This window comes from Coregonus clupeaformis, chromosome 11, assembly GCF_020615455.1.
Source record: "Coregonus clupeaformis isolate EN_2021a chromosome 11, ASM2061545v1, whole genome shotgun sequence".
NCBI classification, from domain to species: Eukaryota; Metazoa; Chordata; class Actinopteri; order Salmoniformes; family Salmonidae; genus Coregonus; species Coregonus clupeaformis.
This window is the reverse complement of record NC_059202.1, coordinates 8,932,214-8,953,921: the sequence shown is the minus strand read 5'-3', so window position 1 is coordinate 8,953,921 and position 21,708 is coordinate 8,932,214. Positions and strand designations below refer to the sequence as shown.

Sequence of the window (21,708 nt, the reverse complement as noted above, 5' to 3'; positions counted from 1 at the left end):
TGAGAAACGAACCCACAACCCTGGCGTTGCAAGCGCCATGCTCTACCAACTGCCTTGCTTGAATGAGAACACCAGACACCAAAACGCGCGTACTCTCTCACATGCTGCTTTCAAGACAACTCGGAACTCGGGAAAGTCGGAAATGTCCGACTTGAAACCTCGTTTCCAATTGAAAAATGTCTGAATCGACCGATAGGAATTCTCTACGTAAAAATACATACGTATAGTTAAAGTCAGAGATTCCGCGTTCCGAGTTGTCTTGAAAGCACCAACAGACGCAAAACCGCAAGGCGTCTGGTACAGTGGCTCGCATCTCGTCAAAACAACACGGGGGCGAGCATGCATGATCATGGAATGACTCCCGCAGCATAGGTCGCTGGCGCATCCCACAACTGCACCCCAATGCCTGTTTGGTCAGTGCATACTGGGAAATCAACAATGAGATAGATTATGGTTTTTATTGCTGATAGGCTACACATCAATGCTATTGATCATCCATATATGATATCCACATCATTCTATTATAAGCAACACGATCAGGAGAGAGAACGGTGAGTAAGTAGTGTGCGATGAATGTGTGTGTACAGTGAACTTTGAATTGTAGCCTACTGTATGGGTAGGCTATTTATGGTCTAATTTTTAAGGTATGCGCGGCTGTTGATTGGGAAATGTAAGCCTACTATCGCATTGTTTACATGGGCTAGTTTGTTTGCATATCCTGTAGCACATGTCAAAGTTGTCTACTCCACGTACGCACTATAATGTAGGCTACGTTCCTCCGTGTGACATGGGCATCGTGTTCTATGACGGGGATACATTTCCTTTGTGTAGGCTGTACGTATAAAAATATATATAAAGCAAGGAGATTATTCTGTAGGCTAGGTGTTCTCATAAATTAACGAGGTAAATGCCTTCATTTGCAAATTAAAGCGATCGATGTCTAGATTGTTATGGAAGGAAAGGGACCTCAGTCGCTCCGCAAGAACAAAAGCAGAATATCCAAATTAATACCCAGACTGGCGTGGCATGCGGGGCAGACAGTCGGAAGGGAGTGTGTGTGTGGAGTCTGCGTCTGCTCCAACGACCAGTTTACGCAGAGACAACAACACACACCTGCCATACTCAGAGAATACACACCTGCCATGTTCATAGTCTCACACACATTGCCCCAACCCCTGGACAGCCCCAGACGTGCTTAGATCCTCTCATCCTCCTATTATTATTTATTAGATGTCATCTGCATATTGTAATCTTCAGTCACAATAATTAGGCTACAGTATGTCATTAAGTAAATGGTACCACTAGATTTTCATAGGTTTTGTTAGTAGAATGAATGACTCTTTTAAAAATTGGTTTGTAGATTCCTATTCAATCATTACTCAATTACGATGTATTTTTTAGGAGCTGTCGTTACAAATTGCAACAGCCCTATGTACCAATATCCTTTGTGTAGACACAACAGTGAAGCCTGGTTATTGTGTAGCATTAGACTTGTGTAATATTGGAAGAAATGTATCTCTAATTATCTGTAGTCTCAGATACGCCCACTGCATTACGTTTTTATGATCAAAACAACTCTTTATTGATACTCTTTGTTTAATTAACAGTGCGCCTAGACTGTAGTTTCCCCCAATAACCAGCTGATGGCGCCCTAGTATTATTTGTCACACCATTGGACGACACCGTGACATACTATCAATGGAAGAAACCTTACATACAAATTATTATAAACTAACCTGCTAAATGGCATATTATTATTATATTATAACCTGTGTGTGTGTGTGTGTGTGTGTGTGTGTGTGTGTGTGTGTGCGCGTGCGTGCGTGCGTGCGTGTAGATTGAATGAGTTTGAGTTAGCAGTGAGTTAGCCTTACACACCGTTTTGATTTCAAAATACCACTGTTGTTACACTTCTCAAATGACAGGCTGCGACGGCAACAGTATCCGGTGATAGAGAGAATATCCAATACCAGGCTGTTCAGAGTTCACTGTGGTTTTGACTGCTCTCTCTCTTTCCATGTGTTCAATGTTTCCTGGTTGGCTAGCTGCTGTGACATAATAATAATCTATAAAATATAGAGCTGATAGACACAATCAAGTTCCTATTCTGCATGATGAAGAGAAATGCCTGTTCTGTATAATATGGTTCTTTCTGAGCATGCTTTGACACTTTGCAACCTGAACCCACCCTGAATAATAAGACCCTGGTGAGTCAAGGTTTTCTTGCAGTTACTTGTGTTGATTCATTTTATGTTGTTGTTGTCTCAATGTTTCTTTTGACAGATGCTGGATGGACTCCGTCGGAGGCACGGCTCTCACCCTTCCCCCCGACCCCTGTCACTCAACTTCACTGCCTTCTCAGCCCCGCCCCCAAGCCCTGATATTGACAGCAGTGATCATCCAATCAGGAGGTGAGAATCAACTCCAAGGATTAACATTCAAAATGTGCCTTCTGGTTAGCCCTCTTATGAGGGTGGTCATAAAACTATAGCCAGTCTGAAATCAACCCCTAGCCCCATTCCTTATGTAGCGGATGGCAGATGGCGCTACAGAGAGTTGCCCTACAATCTGATTGGTACAACTAACATGGAACTAATTGGAAACTTGAAAATAATTGATGGATGTAATAGGGCAGAATTACATTGTGGTGGCATGTTATGGGTATGCTTGTCATCGGCAGGGACTGGGGAGTTTGTTAGGATCAAAATAAATATGAAAGGAGCAAAGCCCAGGTTAGAGGAAAACCCACCTCAGTCTTCTGAAAACCTAACCTTGGGATAGTGTTTTATTTTTACAATCACACAAATGTTTATGCCAGACACCCCAGAATGGCTTTCCAAGAGGTGTTGAGTGTTCCTGAGTGGTCTAGTCTCAGTTCTGACTTAAATTTGCTTGAAAATCTGAGACAAAGTTTGAATATTGCTGTCCATCAATGATTCTCAACGAGCTTGAGCAATTTTGATAAAAACAATGTATAGACTACCGGTCAAAAGTTTTAGAACACCTACTCATTCAAGGGTATTTCTTTATTTTTACTATTTTCTACATTGTAGAATAATAGTAAAGACATCAAAACTATGAAATAACACATATGGAATCATGTAGTAACCAAAAAGTGACTGTACGTACATACCCCAACCAGAAGCCATGGATTACAGGCAACATCCGCACTGAGCTAAAGGGTAGAGCTGCCGCTTTTAAGGAGTGGGACTATAACCCGCGAGCTGCCCAGTGACACGAGCCTACCAGACGAGCTAAATCACTTCTATGCTCGTTTCAAGGCAAGGAACACTGAATCATGCATGAGAGCACTAGCTGTTCTGGACGACTGTGTGATCACGCTCTCCGTAGCCGATGTGAGTAAGACCTTTAAACAGGTCAACATTCACAAGGCCGCAGGGCCAGATGGATTACCAGGATGTGTACTCCAAGCATGCGCTGACCAACTGGCAAGTGTCTTCACTGACATTTTCAACCTGTCCCTGACTGAGTCTGTAATACCAACATGTTTCAAGCAGACCACCATAGTCTCTGTGCCCAAGAACACTAAGGTAACCTGCCTAAATGACTACAGACCCATAGCACTCACGTCTGTAGCCATGAAGTGCTTTGAAAGGCTGGTCATGGCTCACATCAACACCATTATCCCAGAAACCCTAGACCCACTCCAATTTGCATACCGCCCCAACAGATCCACAGATGATGCAATCTCTATTGCACTCCACACTGCCCTTTACCACCTGGACAAAAGGAACACCTACGTGAGAATGCTATTCATTGACTACAGCTCAGCGTTCAGCACCATAGTGCCCTCAAAGCTCATCACTAAGCTAAGGGCCCTGGGACTAAACACCTCCCTCTGCAATTGGATCCTGGACTTCCTGATGGGCCGCTCCCAGGTGGTGAAGGTAGGTAACAACACATCTGCCACGCTGATCCTCAACACGGGGGCCACTCAGGGGTGCATGCTCAGTCCCCTCCTTTACTCCCTGTTCACCCATGACTGCATGACACAACAGTGGTAGGCCTGATCACCGACAACGATGAGACAGCCTATAGGGAGGAGGTCAGAGACCTGGCCATGTGCCAGGATAACAACCTCTCCCTCAACGTGATCAAGACAAAGGAGATGATTGTGGACTACAGGAAAAGAAGGACCGAGCACGCCCCCATTCTCATCGACAGGGCTGTAGTGGAGCAGGTTGAAAGCTTCAAGTTCCTTGGTGTCCACATCACCAACAAACTATCATGGTCCAAACACACCAAGACAGTCGTGAAGAGGGCACGACAAAGCCTATTCCCCCTCAGGAGACTGAAAAGATTTGGGTCCTCAGATCCTCAAAAAGTTATACAGCTGCACCATCGAGAGCATCCTGACTGGTTGCATCACTGCCTGCTATGGCAACTGCTCGGCCTCCGACCGCAAGGCACTACAGAGGGTAGTGCGTACGGCCCAATAGATCACTGGGGCCTAGCTTCCTGCCATCCAGGACCTCTATACCAGGCGGTGTCAGAGGAAGGCCCTAAAAATTGTCAAAGACTCCAGCCACCCTAGTCATAGACTGTTCTCTCTGCTACCGCACAGCAAGCGGTACCGGAGCGCCAAGTCTAGGTCCAAACGGCTTCTTAACAGCTTCTACCCCAAGCCATAAAACTCCTGAACAGCTAATCAAATGGCTACCCGGACTATTTCTTAAAACTGCATTGTTGGTTAAGGACTTGTAAGTAAGCATTTCACTGTAAGGTCTACTACACCTGTTGTATTCGGCGCATGTGACAAATACAATTTGATTTGATTTGAAAAGTGTTAAATAAATCAAAATATATTTTATATTTGAGATTCTTCAAATAGCCAACCTTTGCCTTGATGACAGCTTTGCACACTCTTGGCATTCTCTCAACCAGCTTCATGAGGTTTCATGGAATGCATTTCAATTAACAGGTGTGCCTTCTTAAAAGTTAATTTGTGGAATTTCTTTCCTTCTTAATGCGTTTGAGCCAATCAGTTGTGTTGTGACAAGGTATACAGAAGATAGCCCTATTTGGTAAAAGACCAAGTCCATATTATGGCAAGAACAGCTCAAATAAGCAATGAGAAACGACAATCCATCATTACTTTAAGACATGAAGGTCAGTCAATACGGAACATTTCAATAACTTTTTAAGTTTCTTCAAGTGCAGTCGCAAAAACCATCAAGCGCTATGATGAAACTGTCTCTCATGAGGACCGCCACAGGAATGGAAGACCCAGAGTTACCTCTGCTGCAGAGGATACGTTCATTAGAGTTACCAGCCTCAATCAGAACTTGCAGCCCAAATAAATGCTTTTCAAGTAACAGACACAATAAATGCTGTTCAAGTAACAGACACATCTCAACATCAACTGTTCAGAGGGGACTGTGGGAATCAGGCCTTCATGGTCGAATTGCTGCAAAGAAACCACTACTAAAGGACACCAATAAGAAGAAGAGACTTGCTTGGGCCAAGAAACACGAGCAATGGACATTATACCGGTGGAAATGTGTCCTTTGGTCTGGAGTCCAAATTGGAGATTTTTGGTTCCAACCGCTGTGTCTTTGCTAGTCGCGGTGTGGGTGAACGGATTATCTCCCCATGTGTATTTCCCACCGTAAAGCATGGAGGAGGAGGTGTTATGGTGTGGAGGTGCTTTGCTGGTGACACTGTCTGTGATTTATTATCAACCAAAAAACAGAGCAAATTGGATTGCTATCTGGCCCTAAACAGAGAGTACACAGTGGCAGAATACCTGACTACTGTGACTGACCCAAAATTAAGAAAATCCATGACTATGTACAGACTCAGTGAGCATAGCCTTGCTATTGTGAGAGGTCGCCATAGGCAGGCCTGGCTCTCGAGAAGACAGAATATGTGCCCACTGTCCACAAAATGAGGTGGAAACTGAGCTGCACTTCCTAATCTCCTGGCAAATGTATGACCACATTAAAGATGCATATTTCCCACAGATCACACAGACCCACAGAATTTGAAAACAAATCAAACATTGATAAACTCCCATATCTGTTAGGTGAAATACCGCAATGTGCAATCACAGCAGCAAGATTTGTGGCCCATTGCCATGAGAAAAGGGCAACAAGTGGAGCTCAAATGACATTGCAAATTCCACCAATATTTATTTATCTTCCCCCACTATTCGTACTACAACTATTTGCAGATTGCTAAAACACTGTACATAGCTGATAATATAACACTTGAAATGTCTTTATCTTTTTAAACCTTTTTGAGTGCAATGTTTACTGTTCATTTCTAATATTTTTTTGATGTTGTTAAATTTGTTTCTTCTCACTTTTATTTATTGTTTATTTCACTTGCTTTGGCAATATAAACAAATGTTTGCCATGCCAATAAAACCCCTTGAATTGGGAGAGAGGGAGAGAGGGGATAAGCAATAAAGTCACACCATGGCCCACCCCTTGCAAAGGACAGCTCTGCTCCTTCTTCCTCCTCTCTCTCTCTCTCTCTTCTCCTCACTCTCTCGTTCAGTCTTCTGGTCTCTGCCTCGACCAGATGCCAGATGTCGTCTCTCTTTTCCTCTTTCACATTCCTCTTTCTTCCTTCTCTTCTCATCCTGCCCTCTCTCTACTCCCCTATTTTCATTGTCTTCTTTTAGAATTTCAGTCTCTAGTCTTTGCTTTAGCTCAGTACTTAGTGTGCTGTCGCTCTCTCTCCCTCCCTCTCTGCCGTCATGAGGACTCTACACAGGCTGAAGTTGATGAGCTCCCCTAGTCTCGGTGAACTGGGAAAGAGTGAGAAGGGATCACCGGAGGAGAGAGGAGAGAAACAGAAGAGGGCCGGAGCCAACGCTACCTGGAACAGGTATGCTGCAGCCTGACCATGCATGTAGTCTGTGCTTGTTACAGATGTAGGATCTTAATTTGATCACCCTGTTGCAGGATAACTTTACTTCACTGCAGGAAATGTAAAACATGTAGTGTATTTGAGGTTTAAAAAGGCTTCTGAAGTTTGTAATTTCCACTTAGAAATTTCAGACTTGATTTTCCCTTATGAAAAATGTATCAACCCCTACAATAATGTCCATTAATTATAATTCACATTTCCTGTTGCTGCAGGATTGTTTTCCTGCTTTAGCAAACTGGCTCATATTAAGATCCTACATTTGTATGAATATGAACTATCCTCTAATGGGTAAATGTAATCAAAATGGTACATGTTGACGTTTGTGTGTGTGTGTTCACTAGCATCCACAATGCTGTCATTGCCGTCTTTCAGAAGAAAGGTCTGGCTGACAATGAACTCTATGTCCTCAACGAAGGTGTCAGGTGAGTTATAAACACTAATAAACACACACATCTGTTTGCTAGCATGGCATTTATCTGCTGCGTGTGTGTGTGTGTGCATGTTTGTGTCTGTGAAGCCATGTGGCCTTGCCAGATGTCTCATTATCTTTCCAGACGTGACATTAGAGCCGTCAGTTCTGTCATATCAGCCTCCATTATAACCCAGTAAACAACTGAAATCACACGCATCACACACTAGGTAAGCTGAGTCAATCATAGGGTCTATTCCTAACACTGTTTTAACATGTACTTACCACTGGAAACAAACATGAACGGTATGTTTAAAAGAGAAAGCTGGGTTGCACTTACCCAGATACCATGCAGTTGTATAAGACTTACTTTACATACCTTGGTATGAATACATGTACCTACACAGTAATATACATGTACTTACACAATAATATACTAGCATCTAATTTTACATAGTTGGTTTTGAAGCTTTTTGCCTGTTTTGTGTTATCAGTGTATTGCACTAGTGAAATGTAGCCTATAGCTCTAGTGGGTGAACTCTTGTCTTTGTTTACTCAGACACCTATTGAAAACAGAGCTGGGGTCGTTTTTCACAGAATACCTCCAGGTAAGTGATGGTTCTGCTAAATGGTGAAATAATATCATGGATAGATTGTTTCTGACTGAGCCATAATATAATTGTTTAACAAAACTTTAATTGAACCTCTCTGTCCCTCAGAACCAGTTGCTGACAAAGGGCATGGTCATTCTACGGGACAAAATAAGATTCTACGAAGGTATTTGTGGTGTCTCACTGTTCATTGAATATTAGTAGATGTGTTTACAGAGTGACACAGTAGAGAGCAGTCAGTGCTACAAAGAAGAATAGTTGAACTGAAGCTTACATTACCTTTGTCAGGTTCTGTGATGTTCTGTGTTTAACACGCCAAAGTCATCTGAGGCCGTAGATCCCATGCAGCTGTGAGTTGTGAGATTATTCTCCTACTAACAGCAGTCAGTTTGTTCCTCCTGTTGGTGTGCAGGTCAGAAGTCACTGGACTCTCTGGCAGAGACATGGGACTTCTTCTTCTGTGATGTTCTCAACATGCTACAGGCCATCTTTCACCCAGTACAGGTATCAATCCCCTGACTCTTCTCCTTCATCTCTCTGTCTCTGTCTGTCTCTATCTCTCTCTGTCCTGGCTCACCCTGAATCTCTCTCTCTCTCTCTCTCTCTCTCTCTCTCTCTCTCTCTCTCTCTCTCTCTCTCTCTCTCTCTCTCTCTCTCTCTCTCTCTCTCTCTCTCTCTCTCTCTATCTCTCTCTCTCTCGCTCTCTGTTTCTCTCTCAGCAGACAATAAATAATAATTAAAGCTACGTTTTCATAACCTTATATCCCCCTCTCTTCACCCTTTGCTCCATTCTTCGGTCTATCTCTATCCTTCTCCTCTCCTGTCTGCAGGGTAAGGAGCCCAATGTGAGACAGCTGGCTCTGCTCCATTTCAGGAACACCATAGTTCTGAGTGTGAAGCTGGAGGACGCTCTGTCTCGACCCCGCGCCCGCATTCCCCCCTCCGTCACACAGATGCTGCTTATACTGCAGGTAGGTACAATACGCCTCTCTATCGTTCTCTCTCTCTTTATCGCTCACTTACTTTCTCTCTTTTTCTTTCTCTCTTTCGCTCTCTTTTTCTGTCTTTATATCTTTGAGTCTTTATCTCTCTCTCTTTCGCTCTCTCTTTATCTCTCTCTCTTTATCTCTCGCTCTCTCTCACACACACATGCTCTGACCTGTCTCCTCTCTCTCCCTCTAGGGTGTCCATGAGTCGCGGGGTGTGAGTGAGGACTACCTGCGTCTGGAATCTCTGGTCCAGAGGGTGGTCTCTCCTTACCTGGGCACCCACGGCCTCTACTCTGGAGACGGCAGCGTGGCACACTGCTCCTGTGTGATTGGTAAGAAGCGCACACTGTGCTGTTCACTCTTCTCCCACTAGGTTTTCTCTCTCCTTTGCTTTCTCTTCTCTTTCTCTTGCACACTATGTTCCTCCCTCACAGAGAAGCATTTGCAGTGGTGCTGGCCTAAGCAGCCTGTGGACCAGCCGTCTAAGAGCCCAGTGGTCCGTTCTAAGAGTTATAACATCCCTCTCCTCCTGACGCCCGTGGCAGAGTGTGACCCTGATGCCAGCTCGGTGGGCAGCGGGGGCATCCGACGCCACTCTGCCTGTGAGATCATCTCCTGCCTGGAGGAACAGGGGCTGGCCTATGCCAACATGGCCTCCAGGTCCAATGCATCCACCTCCAGCGCCTCTGCTAACAGGCTCTGTGTGGTTCCACAGTTCAGAGGTAGGTCCTCTGTCCTCCTCACTAGGTTACGTTATGCATACACTACAAACTGCCAGAGGTGCAGGGTGGAAAAGTTGCCATAGTAGGAAAAATAAGAAAATACTCTTGCCAGACTGTATGATCCTAACCCACAACCTTCCCTCTGGCAGGAACCATGGAGTCTCCTCTCCCCTCCCACTCCATCCTCCACTGCCCAGGAACCCTCCATGGGACGCAGGCAACAATGACCCTTACGGACATGGCCAAGGCTACCCGCTCCTCTCCCCCCAGCGGATCCTCCAGCCCGGATACCGTCACTGGACAGGTGCTGGAGTCCCTGGACTTAGATTCAGATGGGATATTCATAGAATTCCCACCCCGCTGCTCAGAGTCAATGGGAAATGGTCGTGAGAGTATGCAGAGCACTGTGTAGAGGGAATCATAGGTAGAAGGCACATGTCTAGGATCAGCTTGCCCTCCCCAAATATCTAATCTTAGACATTAGGGGGGAAACGCTAAACTGAACTTAGATCAGTGGGTAGGCTAGAGGCAACCTAGACCTAAAAAGTATTTTGTGGCTAAGTGCACTCAATACTTCTCCCCACAAGAGGCCTCTTTTTAGTCAGCATTTACTTAGAGAAAAAACACAAACTTTTCTAAGCATTTGATTAGATCTGAATATGTCTGCTTTTTTGGGATGCTTTTGTTTTGTGTGTTTTGAAACTTGACTCTCACCACTATGATGCCATAACTTGTAGGCCCTTGGATGGGGGCCCTTGGATGGGGGCCCTTGGACGGGGGCCCTTGGATTGTGTCTGGGTTTTCATCTTCAAAAGCTTGGAGAACTGCAGTTACCATAAAATTCAAAGATAAAAGTAGCTTTTGGAGTAAATACACTATGTGAATGTAATTTGGTCACATCTTACTTCTCATTCTAAGAACCTGCCTAGTCCAATCTGTTTTAACCTGGCTTGTCCCATCTGTATGTTCCCCTTCCTCTGTGTGTTTTTTTACTGTCATGCCAAACGTGACATGTATGGCATGACAATGATAGTCAGAGGAGTTGGCTAAAGTACTTCTGGGACCAGTCTATCATCCTCTTTTCAAAGGTCATAAAGCATTAATGTTATGTATTACCCATAGAAACTAAATAATGAAATGTAATTGTTTATTTACTGTTTACTTATGATGAGGTAATTAGGGTTTAATGATAATTCATGTTGTTTCATTCACTGTGTTGTGTGGCACTTCAACTGTAAATAAAAAACATTTTAGGACAGCTAGGTTTTGTGAAGTAAGCTTTTTAACTTAACTTGTGATTTCAATAAGGCCTTTTTAACTGAAGCTATTTTTATGATGTTTTACCTCAACCGTTTTTTAATACTTTTTTTTGACAATCTGTAATGAGAAGTTTTTATCCAAGGTTGTAATTATCATTCATTTGTGATATCAGATTTCAATTAAAATTCTAATGGCTAAATACAGATTTCCATTGCCTTTAAAAAATATATATATATTTAGTCCATTGACTTAATTTAGCTCATTGACTGAGCTGAACAAATATGGACACCTTTTGTGAACTTTACCGTATTGCTCGGTTTCACATATTTATTTTCCTTCAATCAGAGGGCTGTTTTGGGAAGTTTATTGCTCATATTTTATCAAAAGCGCTATGAATAAGTGTAGAAAGGGAGAGTAGGACGGTAAATGGAGTCCCTTGAGAAGTGCAGTATTATCATAAGGAAACGTATACCTGGATGACGGAGGAGGAATGGAGGGAAAAAGAGAGGCAGAGGAGGTCTAGGAGAGAGAGGGAGGAAGACTGTGAGCCTGAGTTTGTTAAAAATGGCGGAAAAAGGGAGAAGGTTTGTTATAGAAGAATGGTAGGAAATGTAAGCAACGTGAGCTGAAGACAGGAGGAGAAATTGAAGTGAATGAGGGTGAAGTATCGGAGGTGGAAGGTGTGGTGAAGTACTCGGTGCCCAAGGATTGCACAGAGGGTCAGGTTGAAGATGAGTCTGTCAGTAGGAGTGAAGTTTTTGAAAAAAGTGGAGCCTTGCCTTTTGGCTGATCCATTTGTGGTTTCAAGATGGGTGAAAAAAGTGTTGGGTAAAGTGGTATCGGTGAGGGTACCAGAAGTGTTCTAGTGATAATTGTTTGTGTTTCTGTTGGTCAGAGGGAGAAGGCGCTCAGATTTAGACAAATGGGGGAAAGAATGGGGAATTGTTTCGCTCTCAAGAAAAGGGCGCCATTGAAAGGAGTGATTACTGGAGTAGCAGTAAATGTAAAAGTTGACCAACTGAAGATTCCCGGTGTGTGTGATGCTCGTCGTTTGGTGCGACACAAACAGGGGGGCGAGAGAGGGGAAACAGAGGAGTCACTGTCTGTTCTTTTGAGTTTTGAAGTTGAGTCTTTGCCTGATAAAGTGAAGTTAGGGTATATAAGTTATCCTGTACGAGCTTATATGCCGAATACATTACGATGTTACAGGTGTCAAACTTATGGGCATGTGGCAGCAGTGTGTAGGAGGGAGGTTCCGAGGTGTGAGAAGTGTGCAGAAGGGCATGAGACAAAGTAATGTGTAGCATTGGGGGAAGTAGTGATATGTGCTAATTGTAGGGGTGCCCATGGGGCTGGGGATCAGAAATATCCTGTGCGAGAGAGGCAGGTTGAGGTTTCCAGGGTAAGAGTAGTGAAGAAGTTGTCATATGCTGAGGCAGTGAAGAAAGTAGAGGAAGATGGGTCAAGGGGGAGGAGTGGTGAGAGTAGTAGATCAGTACCAGTACAGAGGGATAGGACAACAAGTGATATACAGTCATGGCCAAAATTGTTGGCACCCCTGAAATTTTTCCAGAAAATGAAGTATTTCTCACAGAAAAGTATTGAAATTACACATGTTTTGCTATGCACATGTTTATTCCCTTTGTGTGTATTGGAATAACACAAAAAAAAACAGGAAAAAAGCAAATTTGACATAATTTCACACAAAACTCAAAAAAATGGGCCGGACAAAATGATTGGCACCCTTAACTTAATATTTAGTTGCACACCCTTTGGAAAAAATAACTGAAATCAGTCGCTTCCTATAACCATCAATAAGCTTCTTACACCTCTCACCCGGAATTTTGGACCACTCTTCTTTTGCAAACTGCTCATATTGGATGGGTGCCTTTTCCCAACAGCAATTTTAAGATCTCTCCACAGGTGTTCAATGGGATTAAGATCTGGACTCATTGCTGGCCACTTCAGAACTCTCCAGCGCTTTGTTGCCATCCATTTCTGGGTGCTTTTTTGAAGTATGTTTGGGGTCATTGTCCTGCTGGAAGACCCATGATCTCGGACGCAAACCCAGCTTTCTGACACTGGGCCCTACATTGCGACCCAAAATCCTTTGGTAATCCTCAGATTTCATGATGCCTTGCACACAGTCAAGGCACCCAGTGCCAGAGGCAGCAAAACAACCCCAAAACATCTTTGAACCTCCACCATATTTGACTGTAGGTACTGTGTTCTTTTCTTTGAAGGCTTCATTACATTTTCGGTAAACAGTAGAACGATGTGCTTTACCAAAAGCTCTATCTTGGTCTCATCTGTCCATAAGACGTTCTCCCAGAAGGAATTTGGCTTACTCATGTACATTTTGGCAAACTGTAGTCTTGCTTTTTTATGTCTCTGTGTCAGCAGTGGGGTCCTCCTGGGTCTCCTGCCATAGCGTTTCATTTCATTCAAATTTCGACGTATAGTTCGCGCTGACACTGATGCACCCTGAGCCTGCAGGACAGCTTGAATTTCTTTGGAACTTGTTTGGGGCTGCTTATCCACCATCCGGACTATCCTGCGTTGCAACCTTTCATCAATTTTTCTCTTCCGTCCACGTCCAGGGAGATTAGCTACAGTGCCATGGGTTGCAAACTTCTTGATCATGTTGCGCACTGTGGACAAAGGAACATCTAGATCTCTGGAGATGGACTTGTAACCTTGAGATTGTTGATATTTTTCCACAATTTTGGTTCTCAAGTCCTCAGACAGTTCTCTTTTCCTCTTTCTGTTCTCCATGCTTAGTGTGGCACACACAGAAACACAATGCAAAGACTGAGTCAACTTCTCTCCTTTTTTATCTGCTTTCAGGTGTGATTTTTAGATTGCCCACACCTGTTACTTGCCCCAGGTGAGTTTAAAGGAGCATCACATGCTTGGAACAAACTTATTTATCCACAATTTTGAAAGGGTGCCAATAACTTTGTCCGGCCCATTTTTTTAGTTTTGTGTGAAATTATGTCAAATTTGCTTTTTTCCTGTTTTTTTGTGTTATTCCAATACACACAAAGGAAATAAACATGTGCATAGCAAAACATGTGTAATTTCAATACTTTTCTGTGAGAAATACTTCATTTTCTGGAAAAATTTCAGGGGTGCCAACAATTTTGGCCATGACTGTATGTTTCAGCAAGATTGGATTTTTAGCATTTATAGCAATGGCTATTAATTGTACTGCAGAGATGGAACGTAAGTCTAAGAAAATTGAGGTTGTGGTGGCAGCTACAGAGAGGTATTTGGGTGTGCGAGACTTAACATCAGAAGAGTTACAGGGAGTGTTAATTGGTGATGTTCCATCATCTCAGGTTGAGGGCATGAGGTAGGAATGAATATATTTAAATAGTGGAGTGGGTTGGTGTTAATTATTAATAATAATTTTGAATTTGTGAGTGTAGTGTTAGATGGTAGGGTATTTCTTTATTTTATTTTTCAAGCAAAATATAAGGGAGTTGTACACCAGTCTAGTTGGTGGCGGTAATGCAACAAATTGGATGCCAACCGCCCTTAAACCTCATCGAAGAAGAAGAAGGGCTGTTTTGTATGATTGACAGAGAATGGCCAATCCTAGTGGATAATGGGAGGATGGGAGAATGGCCAATCCTAGTGGATAATGGGAGAATGGCCAATCCTAGTGGATAATGGGAGAATGGCCAATCCTAGTGGATAATGGGAGGGTCACATTCTTTTCTTCGACCAACAACAACCGGAAGATAAACATTCGAAAATACTCTAGCCACTTTTAAATCGTTTTTATCGTAACGAAAGTGCAATAAAAAACACAACATTGTCTATGATATGGATTTTTAAAGATACTTAGGTGACAAATCCTCTGATCCAGGTAAGGAGAATGTTGGCTGGCCAAATGTGAGTTCGGCTAGATTTAGCTAGCTAACTGTAGCTGCTAAACTAATGCTTTATTCGCTAACCAATATTGTTGTCATGCATTTATTTGACTAAATGTGAATCGTAATGGATCCAACGCAAGCTAGATAATCTGATCATGGCGTTAGTGTGCTTGCAGACTCAGACTGCACGTTGAAGAGTTAGTTAACTACAGTAGTTAACATTAGCTAGCTAGCTACCTACCGCATGCTCCTATACGTTTAGCATGCCCCCACCCCACACAAAATAAACATTGCCAGGAAGACATTGCTATGCCATCCTACCACAACCAGTACAATCTGGCATGTTAGCTAGTATTGTCTCACATCCTAGTTAGGTGTGTGTGTCACTCATGTATGTTTCTCCTATCTTCAGGCTCGTCTCACTCTTGACCGGCCAGTGCCACGGTGTTAACGTTCCCCCTCCAGGCCACCACCCCCATCCCTTAAATGAGAATGTCTCTGGCCCAGAGAGTCCTCCTAACCTGGATATTCTCCCTCATCTTCCTCATCATGCTGGTCCTCAAACTGGACTCCAAGATCCCCTGGAACTGGTTCCTCATCTTCCTCCCTGTATGGATTTTTGACACAATCCTCATCCTCATGCTGGTGGTGAAGATGGCGGGTCGGTGCAAACCCGGCTATGACCTGCGTGACGGCCAGCAGAACCTGCGACGGAGGGTGTGGTACCTAGTGGCCATGCTGCTGAAGCTGGGCTTCTGTCTGACGCTGTGCGCCCGGCTGGAGAGGCTGATGGAGATCTCGCTCAGTGTGGTGTGTGTCCCCCTCTGGGCCCTACTGGTCGGGGCCATGGTGGAGCTGGGCTACAATGTCTTTCACTACCGCAGAGAGTGAGAGGATGGAGATGGAGATTGATTTTATTACTCCGTCTAGGATATAAAGACTGCAAGTTAGTCTGTAGGGGAGGTGAATGGGAGATTATTGTAATCCACTGGAGATGAGAAATTGTTTATTTTCACTACAGCAGAGACTGAAAGAATGGGGAGATGGAAAAGGGAATTGATTTAGTTTACTCCCACTAGTACAGGATGTAAAGACCACTACAAGAGACAATGCAGGGAGGAGAGAGTAGTGATATGGCAATATATTTTAAGGGTTTATGCTGCTTCCAAATCTAATCTTTATTTCGCCCTAGTGATACAGCAAGCAACGTTGCAGCCATGTTGGTCTTTGCCATGATGGTCTCTGGTTGAGAATTCAGGGTATTCATAAGCAGACTGGATCTCCTGATAGACTGACTGATCTGTGCATGTGCCTTTGTTACTCTCAGATAACTGGGACAGTTGGGTCCAATGGGTTTATATGTGAACATTGATTATGTTTCTTTGAAGTGGTAGGGATCGGTTTTTCCGTGGAGACCACAGAGAAACACACATATAAATAATTAAATATATACAATTCCTCAACTTTGCTGAAGTTATCAAATATCTGACTGGGTTGGATTGGTGAAAGCAGTATGACTAATTATACAGCAGTATATCCCATCTTTAATTTATCCAATCACATGCAGATTAGTGACTACTTCAAAGGGAGAAATGAAGTGTACATTCTATAAGTGTTGGAACATGGCTCTGAGTCTAATATAAAAATAATTACATAACTGGTAACCTGACCCACCCCAGAGAGGACAGAGGGAGGGATTACCTGCCCTCCGGGGTGTTGTGTAAGAGGTCAGCTCATTGGTGTATCAGGGACAGGACTCGTACTGTTTCTGCTACTGGCAGCCAGGGCATCAGGGTTATAAAGTGCTATAATAACTCCCATGTTGTCTTCTGTGATATTTTGTTTGCTAAGGCAGAGTTTCTCAATCTAGTCTTGTGGCACACCCAGGAGGGTGCGTGTATTTTTGCTGTGCTCTAGTCAAGCACTAACACACCTGATTCTACTAAGCAAGTAATCATCAACCCATATTAGCTGAATAAGGCTAATGATTGGACCTGTGTTAGAACCAAAATGTGCATCCTTTTAGAGTCTCACAGGAATGGATTGAGAAACACTGTACAAAGGGCCTGTCTCTGGCTGGGGTGTGCCAGGTCTAACAAAAACCTTTAGAACCTTCCCTTATTTTCTATCCGTTAAGCTACAGCCACCGTTAAGCTACAGCCACACTCAGACGCGTGAACACGGATGAAATCGTATATGATGTTAACTCAGTGGCCAGTTTATTAGGTACACCACCCTGTTCACGAAAATGGATCGCTCCTACAGACAGTGAGTCACGTGGCCATGGCTTGTTATATAAAGCAGGCAGACAGGCATCCCGTTACTGTTCGATTGAACGTTAGAATGGGAAAACAAGTGACCTAAGCGACATTGAGCGTGGTATGATCATCGGTGCCGTGCGCGCCAGATCCAGTATCTCAGAAACGTCTGCCCTTCAGGGCTTTTCACGCACGACAGTGTCTAGGGTTTACCGAGAATGTTGCGACAAACAAAAAACATCCAGTCAGCGGCAGTCCTGAGGGCGAAAACAGCTCATTGATGAGAGGTCAAAGGAGAATGGCAAGAATTGTGCTACAAACAGACATAACAGCACAGTGCAACAGTGGTGTGCAGTACGGCATCTCGGAATGCACAACTCGTCGATCCTTGTCACGAATGGGCTATTGCAGCAGATGACCACACTGGGTTCCACTCCTATCAGCTAGAAACAAGAAGAAGCGGCTCCAGTGGGCACGCGATCACCAACACTGGACAATTGAGTGGAAAAACATTGCTTGGTCCGTATCTGAACATTGTTTCTGACCAAACCCAATAGAGCATCTTTGGGATGAGATGGAACGGGCTGTTCGCAGCATGAATATACCACCGTCCAATCCGCAGCAACTGCGTCAGCATGGACCAACGTCACTGTGGAATGTTTCCGACACCTTGTAGAATCCATGCCCCGAAGAATTCAGGCTGTTCTGGAGGCAAGGGGGGTCCGACCTGGTACGAGATGGATGTACGTAATAAACTTGCCACTGAGTGTATATCATTGTCAAAAGTACATATCAAGTCAACTCTTTTCGGATGAGTTTGTCTGTCAAAAGACTGCGTTTTTTTGTCAGAGAATCATAATCCGTTGTCATTCATCCGGCACCCATTGAAAAAGCATTGTCTCCATCCGAAATTCTCGGACACAAAATCCCATTGTGTCGGCAGGCTTACACCTATCAGGTTCCCTCAGATCTGCAGACACTGAAGGGGATGTGGGATGTTCTCAGTCATGGCTTTGTCTGTAGGGCCCATGGTACAGTGGGGGAAAAAAAGTATTTAGTCAGCCACCAATTGTGCAAGTTCTCCCACCTAAAAAGATGAGAGAGGCCTGTAATTTTCATCATAGGTACACGTCAACTATGACAGACAAAATGAGGAAAAAAAATCCAGAAAATCACATTGTAGGATTTTTAATGAATTTATTGGCATATGATGGTGGAAACTAAGTATTTGGTCAATAACAAAAGTTTCTCAATACTTTGTTATATACCCTTTGTTGGCAATGACACAGGTCAAACTTTTTCTGTAAGTCTTCACAAGGTTTTCACACACTGTTGCTGGTATTTTGGCCCATTCCTCCATGCAGATCTCCTCTAGAGCAGTGATGTTTTGGGGATGTCGCTGGGCAACACAGACTTTCAACTTTCTATGGGGTTGAGATCTGGAGACTGGCTAGGCCACTCCAGGACCTTGAAATGCTTCTTACCTTCGTTGCCCGGGCGGTGTGTTTGGGATCATTGTCATGCTGAAAGACCCAGCCACGTTTCATCTTCAATGCCCTTGCTGATGGAAGGAGGGTTTCACTCAAAATCTCACGATACATGGCCCCATTCATTCTTTCCTTTACACGGATCAGTCGTCCTGGTCCCTTTGCAGAAAAACAGCCCCAAAGCATGATGTTTCCAACCCCATGCTTCACAGTAGGTATGGTGTTCTTTGGATGCAACTCAGCATTCTTTGTCCTCCAAACATGACGAGTTGAGTTTTTACCAAAAAGTTATATTTTGGTTTCATCTGACCATATGACATTCTCCCAATCCTCTTCTGGATCATCCAAATGCACTTCAGACGGGCCTGGACATGTACTGGCTTAAGCAGGGGGACACGTCTCGCACTGCAGGATTTGAGTCCCTGGCGGCGTAGTGTGTTACTGATGGTTGGCTTTGTTACTTTGGTCCCAGCTCTCTGCAGGTCATTCACTAGGTCCCCCCGTGTGGTTCTGGGATTTTTGCTCACCGTTCTTGTGATCATTTTGACCCCACGGGGTGAGATCTTGCGTGGAGCCCCAGATCGAGGGAGATTATCAGTGGTCTTGTATGTCTTCCATTTCCTAATAATTGCTCCCACAGTTGATTTCTTCAAACCAAGCTGCTTACCTATTGCAGATTCAGTCTTCCCAGCCTGGTGCAGGTCTACAATTTTGTTTTTGGTGTCCTTTGACAGCTCTTTGGTCTTGGCCATTGTGAAGTTTGGAGTGTGACTGTTTGAGGTTGTGGACAGGTGTATTTTATACTGATAACAAGTTCAAACAGGTGCCATTAATACAGGTAACGAGTGGAGGACAGAGGAGCCTCTGAAAGAAGAAGTTACAGGTCTGTGAGAGCCAGAAATCTTGCTTGTTTGTAGGTGACCAAATACTTATTTTCCACCATAATTTGCAAATAAATTCATTAAAAATCCTACAATGTGATTTTCTGGATTTTTTTCCTCAATTTGTCTGTCATAGTTGACGTGTACCTATGATGAAAAATTACAGGCCTCTCTCATCTTTTTAAGTGGGAGAACTTGCACAATTGGTGGCTGACTAAATACTTTTTTTCCCCACTGTATGTGTTGAGAGTTCCACTTCAAATGTATATATTCATATGGCAGTAGCACTGTGGAAGATTCTGTAATAAAATGTAATGTGTGGTGTGCCTGGTATTATTTATGTCCCAAGTGAGACATGCATTATGTAAATAAAAGTAATTATAACTACATTATTTGGATGATTGGTGGTTTGTCAGTGTGTGTGATCAGAGTTTGGGTCAATTCAGTTTAACTTACAGATGGTTTCAATCCGTATTCAGCACAATTAAAATGTAATTTGCGATTGAGCTGACATATGCAGTATTTACCGTGAATGCTGTTTTCGAACATTGCCTTTAAATTTCAATCGTGCTGAATCCCCGCGATGCCATACAGATTGAATCCAGACCTTTATTTAGAATGAGGACAATGAAGAGACCATTGTAATATTAGGAACCTTTTATTGAAAGGTTCTGGTCAGAGTATAAATCACACTACCAAGTCATAATCTTAGGAAATAAAAGGTATTTACAACAGAGTTTCTCACATACATCTGAAATAAAAACAGACAGAAAATTATATAAATAAGTTCTATGGAAAATAAAACTTGTCTTACAAAAAATATATGCATTTATGTATACATTTTCTCACATCAGTACTAGTACATTATACCGTACAGATTAGGTACGTATCATTTACAGTCCTGTGTTGAATCATACATGTAAGACTGGTCCAAAAACAACCCCTAGCTCTGAGCCCTTCAGTGTTGGCAAACCTAAAGTGACTGGATAGGTATAAGCAATATAGTATAAGCTCCCCACAGCATACAGGAAGGCTAGTCCTAAATTCCAAATAGACCCCTATCCCCTACTAACCACTTCAGTATAGTCTAGTGTAGACATCAAGGGTTGGGGGTAGGAGTCTATTTGGAATTGAATCTAGATGGGGAAACATATTGCCTATGTACACCTAACCAGTCCCTTCAGATCGGCAAACTTCAAAGAGGGAAAGGCTAGGAGAAGACAAAGGAGCTGTTTTGGGACTGAGCCGTAGGGTACCTAGAGTAGGTGCTTTAAGAACATAGTGTAGCTAAGTAGTGCACAGGCACTAACGCACGGGTCACACAATGGTTTTCATATAAAGAACCTACGTAGATTCACTAACAAACGTGAAGTGAGCTACTTAGCGTACATTCCTTCTTCAGCCCTCTTCAGATGCTAAGAAATGCATCCTTCCTCAGAGAGATCCCTGATCTGATGCTGACATGACTGTGTTGGTGTGAACTATGTGGTGTAACACTTGTGATTGTGTCACCCATTCATAGACTAACTACCGTAGCGCCTATTCACGATAGTATCTTCTGGCCGGGGCAGTTTTAAGAGCCCCGAGGCTCGTTCTGAACGTTAAAATGCTTCGCTTGCGGTATGGTTTTGGAAACATAAAGAACACATCTTTCATATCAGCACAAAATAAAAATGCTAAGTTACTACACACCTAAATAAGATGAGGGTTCCCACACGGCCATATCTCCATGTTACAGCACTTGTTTACGGAAAACAAACGGAAGACAGACGTGTACCTGCGCTAATTAGTTATCTGCAAACACCTGTGTATAAATGGAAGACTGACGCCACAAACGTGTTATCACTGAAAAACACTGTCAGCTGTAACTGTGTTAAAACAGTCTACAGTCAGTGTATATTTTGCATTTGTGAAATTATTTTGATATGATATGAAAGTAGAGGGCTTTATGTTTCTAGAACCGTACCGCAATTGAGGATCAATTCACGTTTAGATTGAGTATTTGGCTGTTTTGGCTGCCAGAGCCAGTTTGCCTCTAAACAGAACATGTAAGGTCCTTGGACTATAAGGAGTAACTAAGCTCCTTTAGTCCATTGTTGGGCTAGATTATACCCATCCAACTGTATTAGACCAGTGATTACTTCAAGGAATGGAGGAAGGAAGAAAGGATGCATTTTCAAAGTTCCAAACAGGGCCTTATAGTAAGTTGTAGTCTGGTCCCAGATCTGTATATGCTTTAGCCAATTCAACTCCTCTGTATATGTACTATGGCATGACAATTATGGTATGGCTGAAGCAGCAACAGATCTGTGA

The 21,708-nt window shown here is 43.3% G+C and overlaps 2 protein-coding genes across 4 annotated transcripts; both read left to right on the top strand.

The window, feature by feature from the left end:
* The first annotated feature begins 308 nt into the window (after positions 1-308).
* LOC121576384 (proline-rich protein 5) lies at positions 309-10,886 on the top strand. Of its 3 annotated transcripts, none has more exons than XM_041889476.2 (11): positions 309-551; positions 2,284-2,411; positions 6,730-6,855; positions 7,239-7,319; positions 7,866-7,914; positions 8,026-8,083; positions 8,330-8,421; positions 8,748-8,888; positions 9,100-9,238; positions 9,452-9,628; positions 9,778-10,886. In XM_041889476.2, exons 2-11 carry the CDS (start codon positions 2,284-2,286, stop codon positions 10,038-10,040), a joined length of 1,254 nt encoding a protein of 417 aa, XP_041745410.1. In that variant the 5' UTR covers positions 309-551; the 3' UTR covers positions 10,041-10,886. The 3 variants fall into 3 exon arrangements, with proteins under 3 accessions (XP_041745410.1, XP_041745408.1, XP_041745409.1); XM_041889474.2 differs by having other exon boundaries at positions 9,341-9,628; XM_041889475.2 differs by having other exon boundaries at positions 309-555; positions 9,341-9,628.
* Positions 10,887-14,494: 3,608 nt separating this feature from the next.
* tmem60 (transmembrane protein 60) lies at positions 14,495-17,048 on the top strand. The gene is made up of 2 exons (XM_041889472.2): positions 14,495-14,762; positions 15,182-17,048. Exon 2 carries the CDS (start codon positions 15,256-15,258, stop codon positions 15,658-15,660), a length of 405 nt encoding a protein of 134 aa, XP_041745406.1. The 5' UTR covers positions 14,495-14,762; positions 15,182-15,255; the 3' UTR covers positions 15,661-17,048.
* Positions 17,049-21,708: the final 4,660 nt, after the last annotated feature.

What these genes read in the sequence shown, in the direction of transcription:
- LOC121576384 (XM_041889474.2), top strand. Translation starts at nt 2,284, where the DNA reads ATGCTGGATGGACTCCGTCGGAGGCACGGCTCTCACCCTTCCCCCCGA. An exon ending in AGTGATCATCCAATCAGGAG is followed by an intron (nt 2,412 to 6,729) that starts GTGAGAATCAAC and finishes TGCCGTCATGAG; the next exon opens with GACTCTACACAGGCTGAAGT. An exon ending in ACACTGCTCCTGTGTGATTG is followed by an intron (nt 9,239 to 9,340) that starts GTAAGAAGCGCA and finishes CCTCCCTCACAG; the next exon opens with AGAAGCATTTGCAGTGGTGC.
- tmem60 (XM_041889472.2), top strand. Translation starts at nt 15,256, where the DNA reads ATGAGAATGTCTCTGGCCCAGAGAGTCCTCCTAACCTGGATATTCTCC.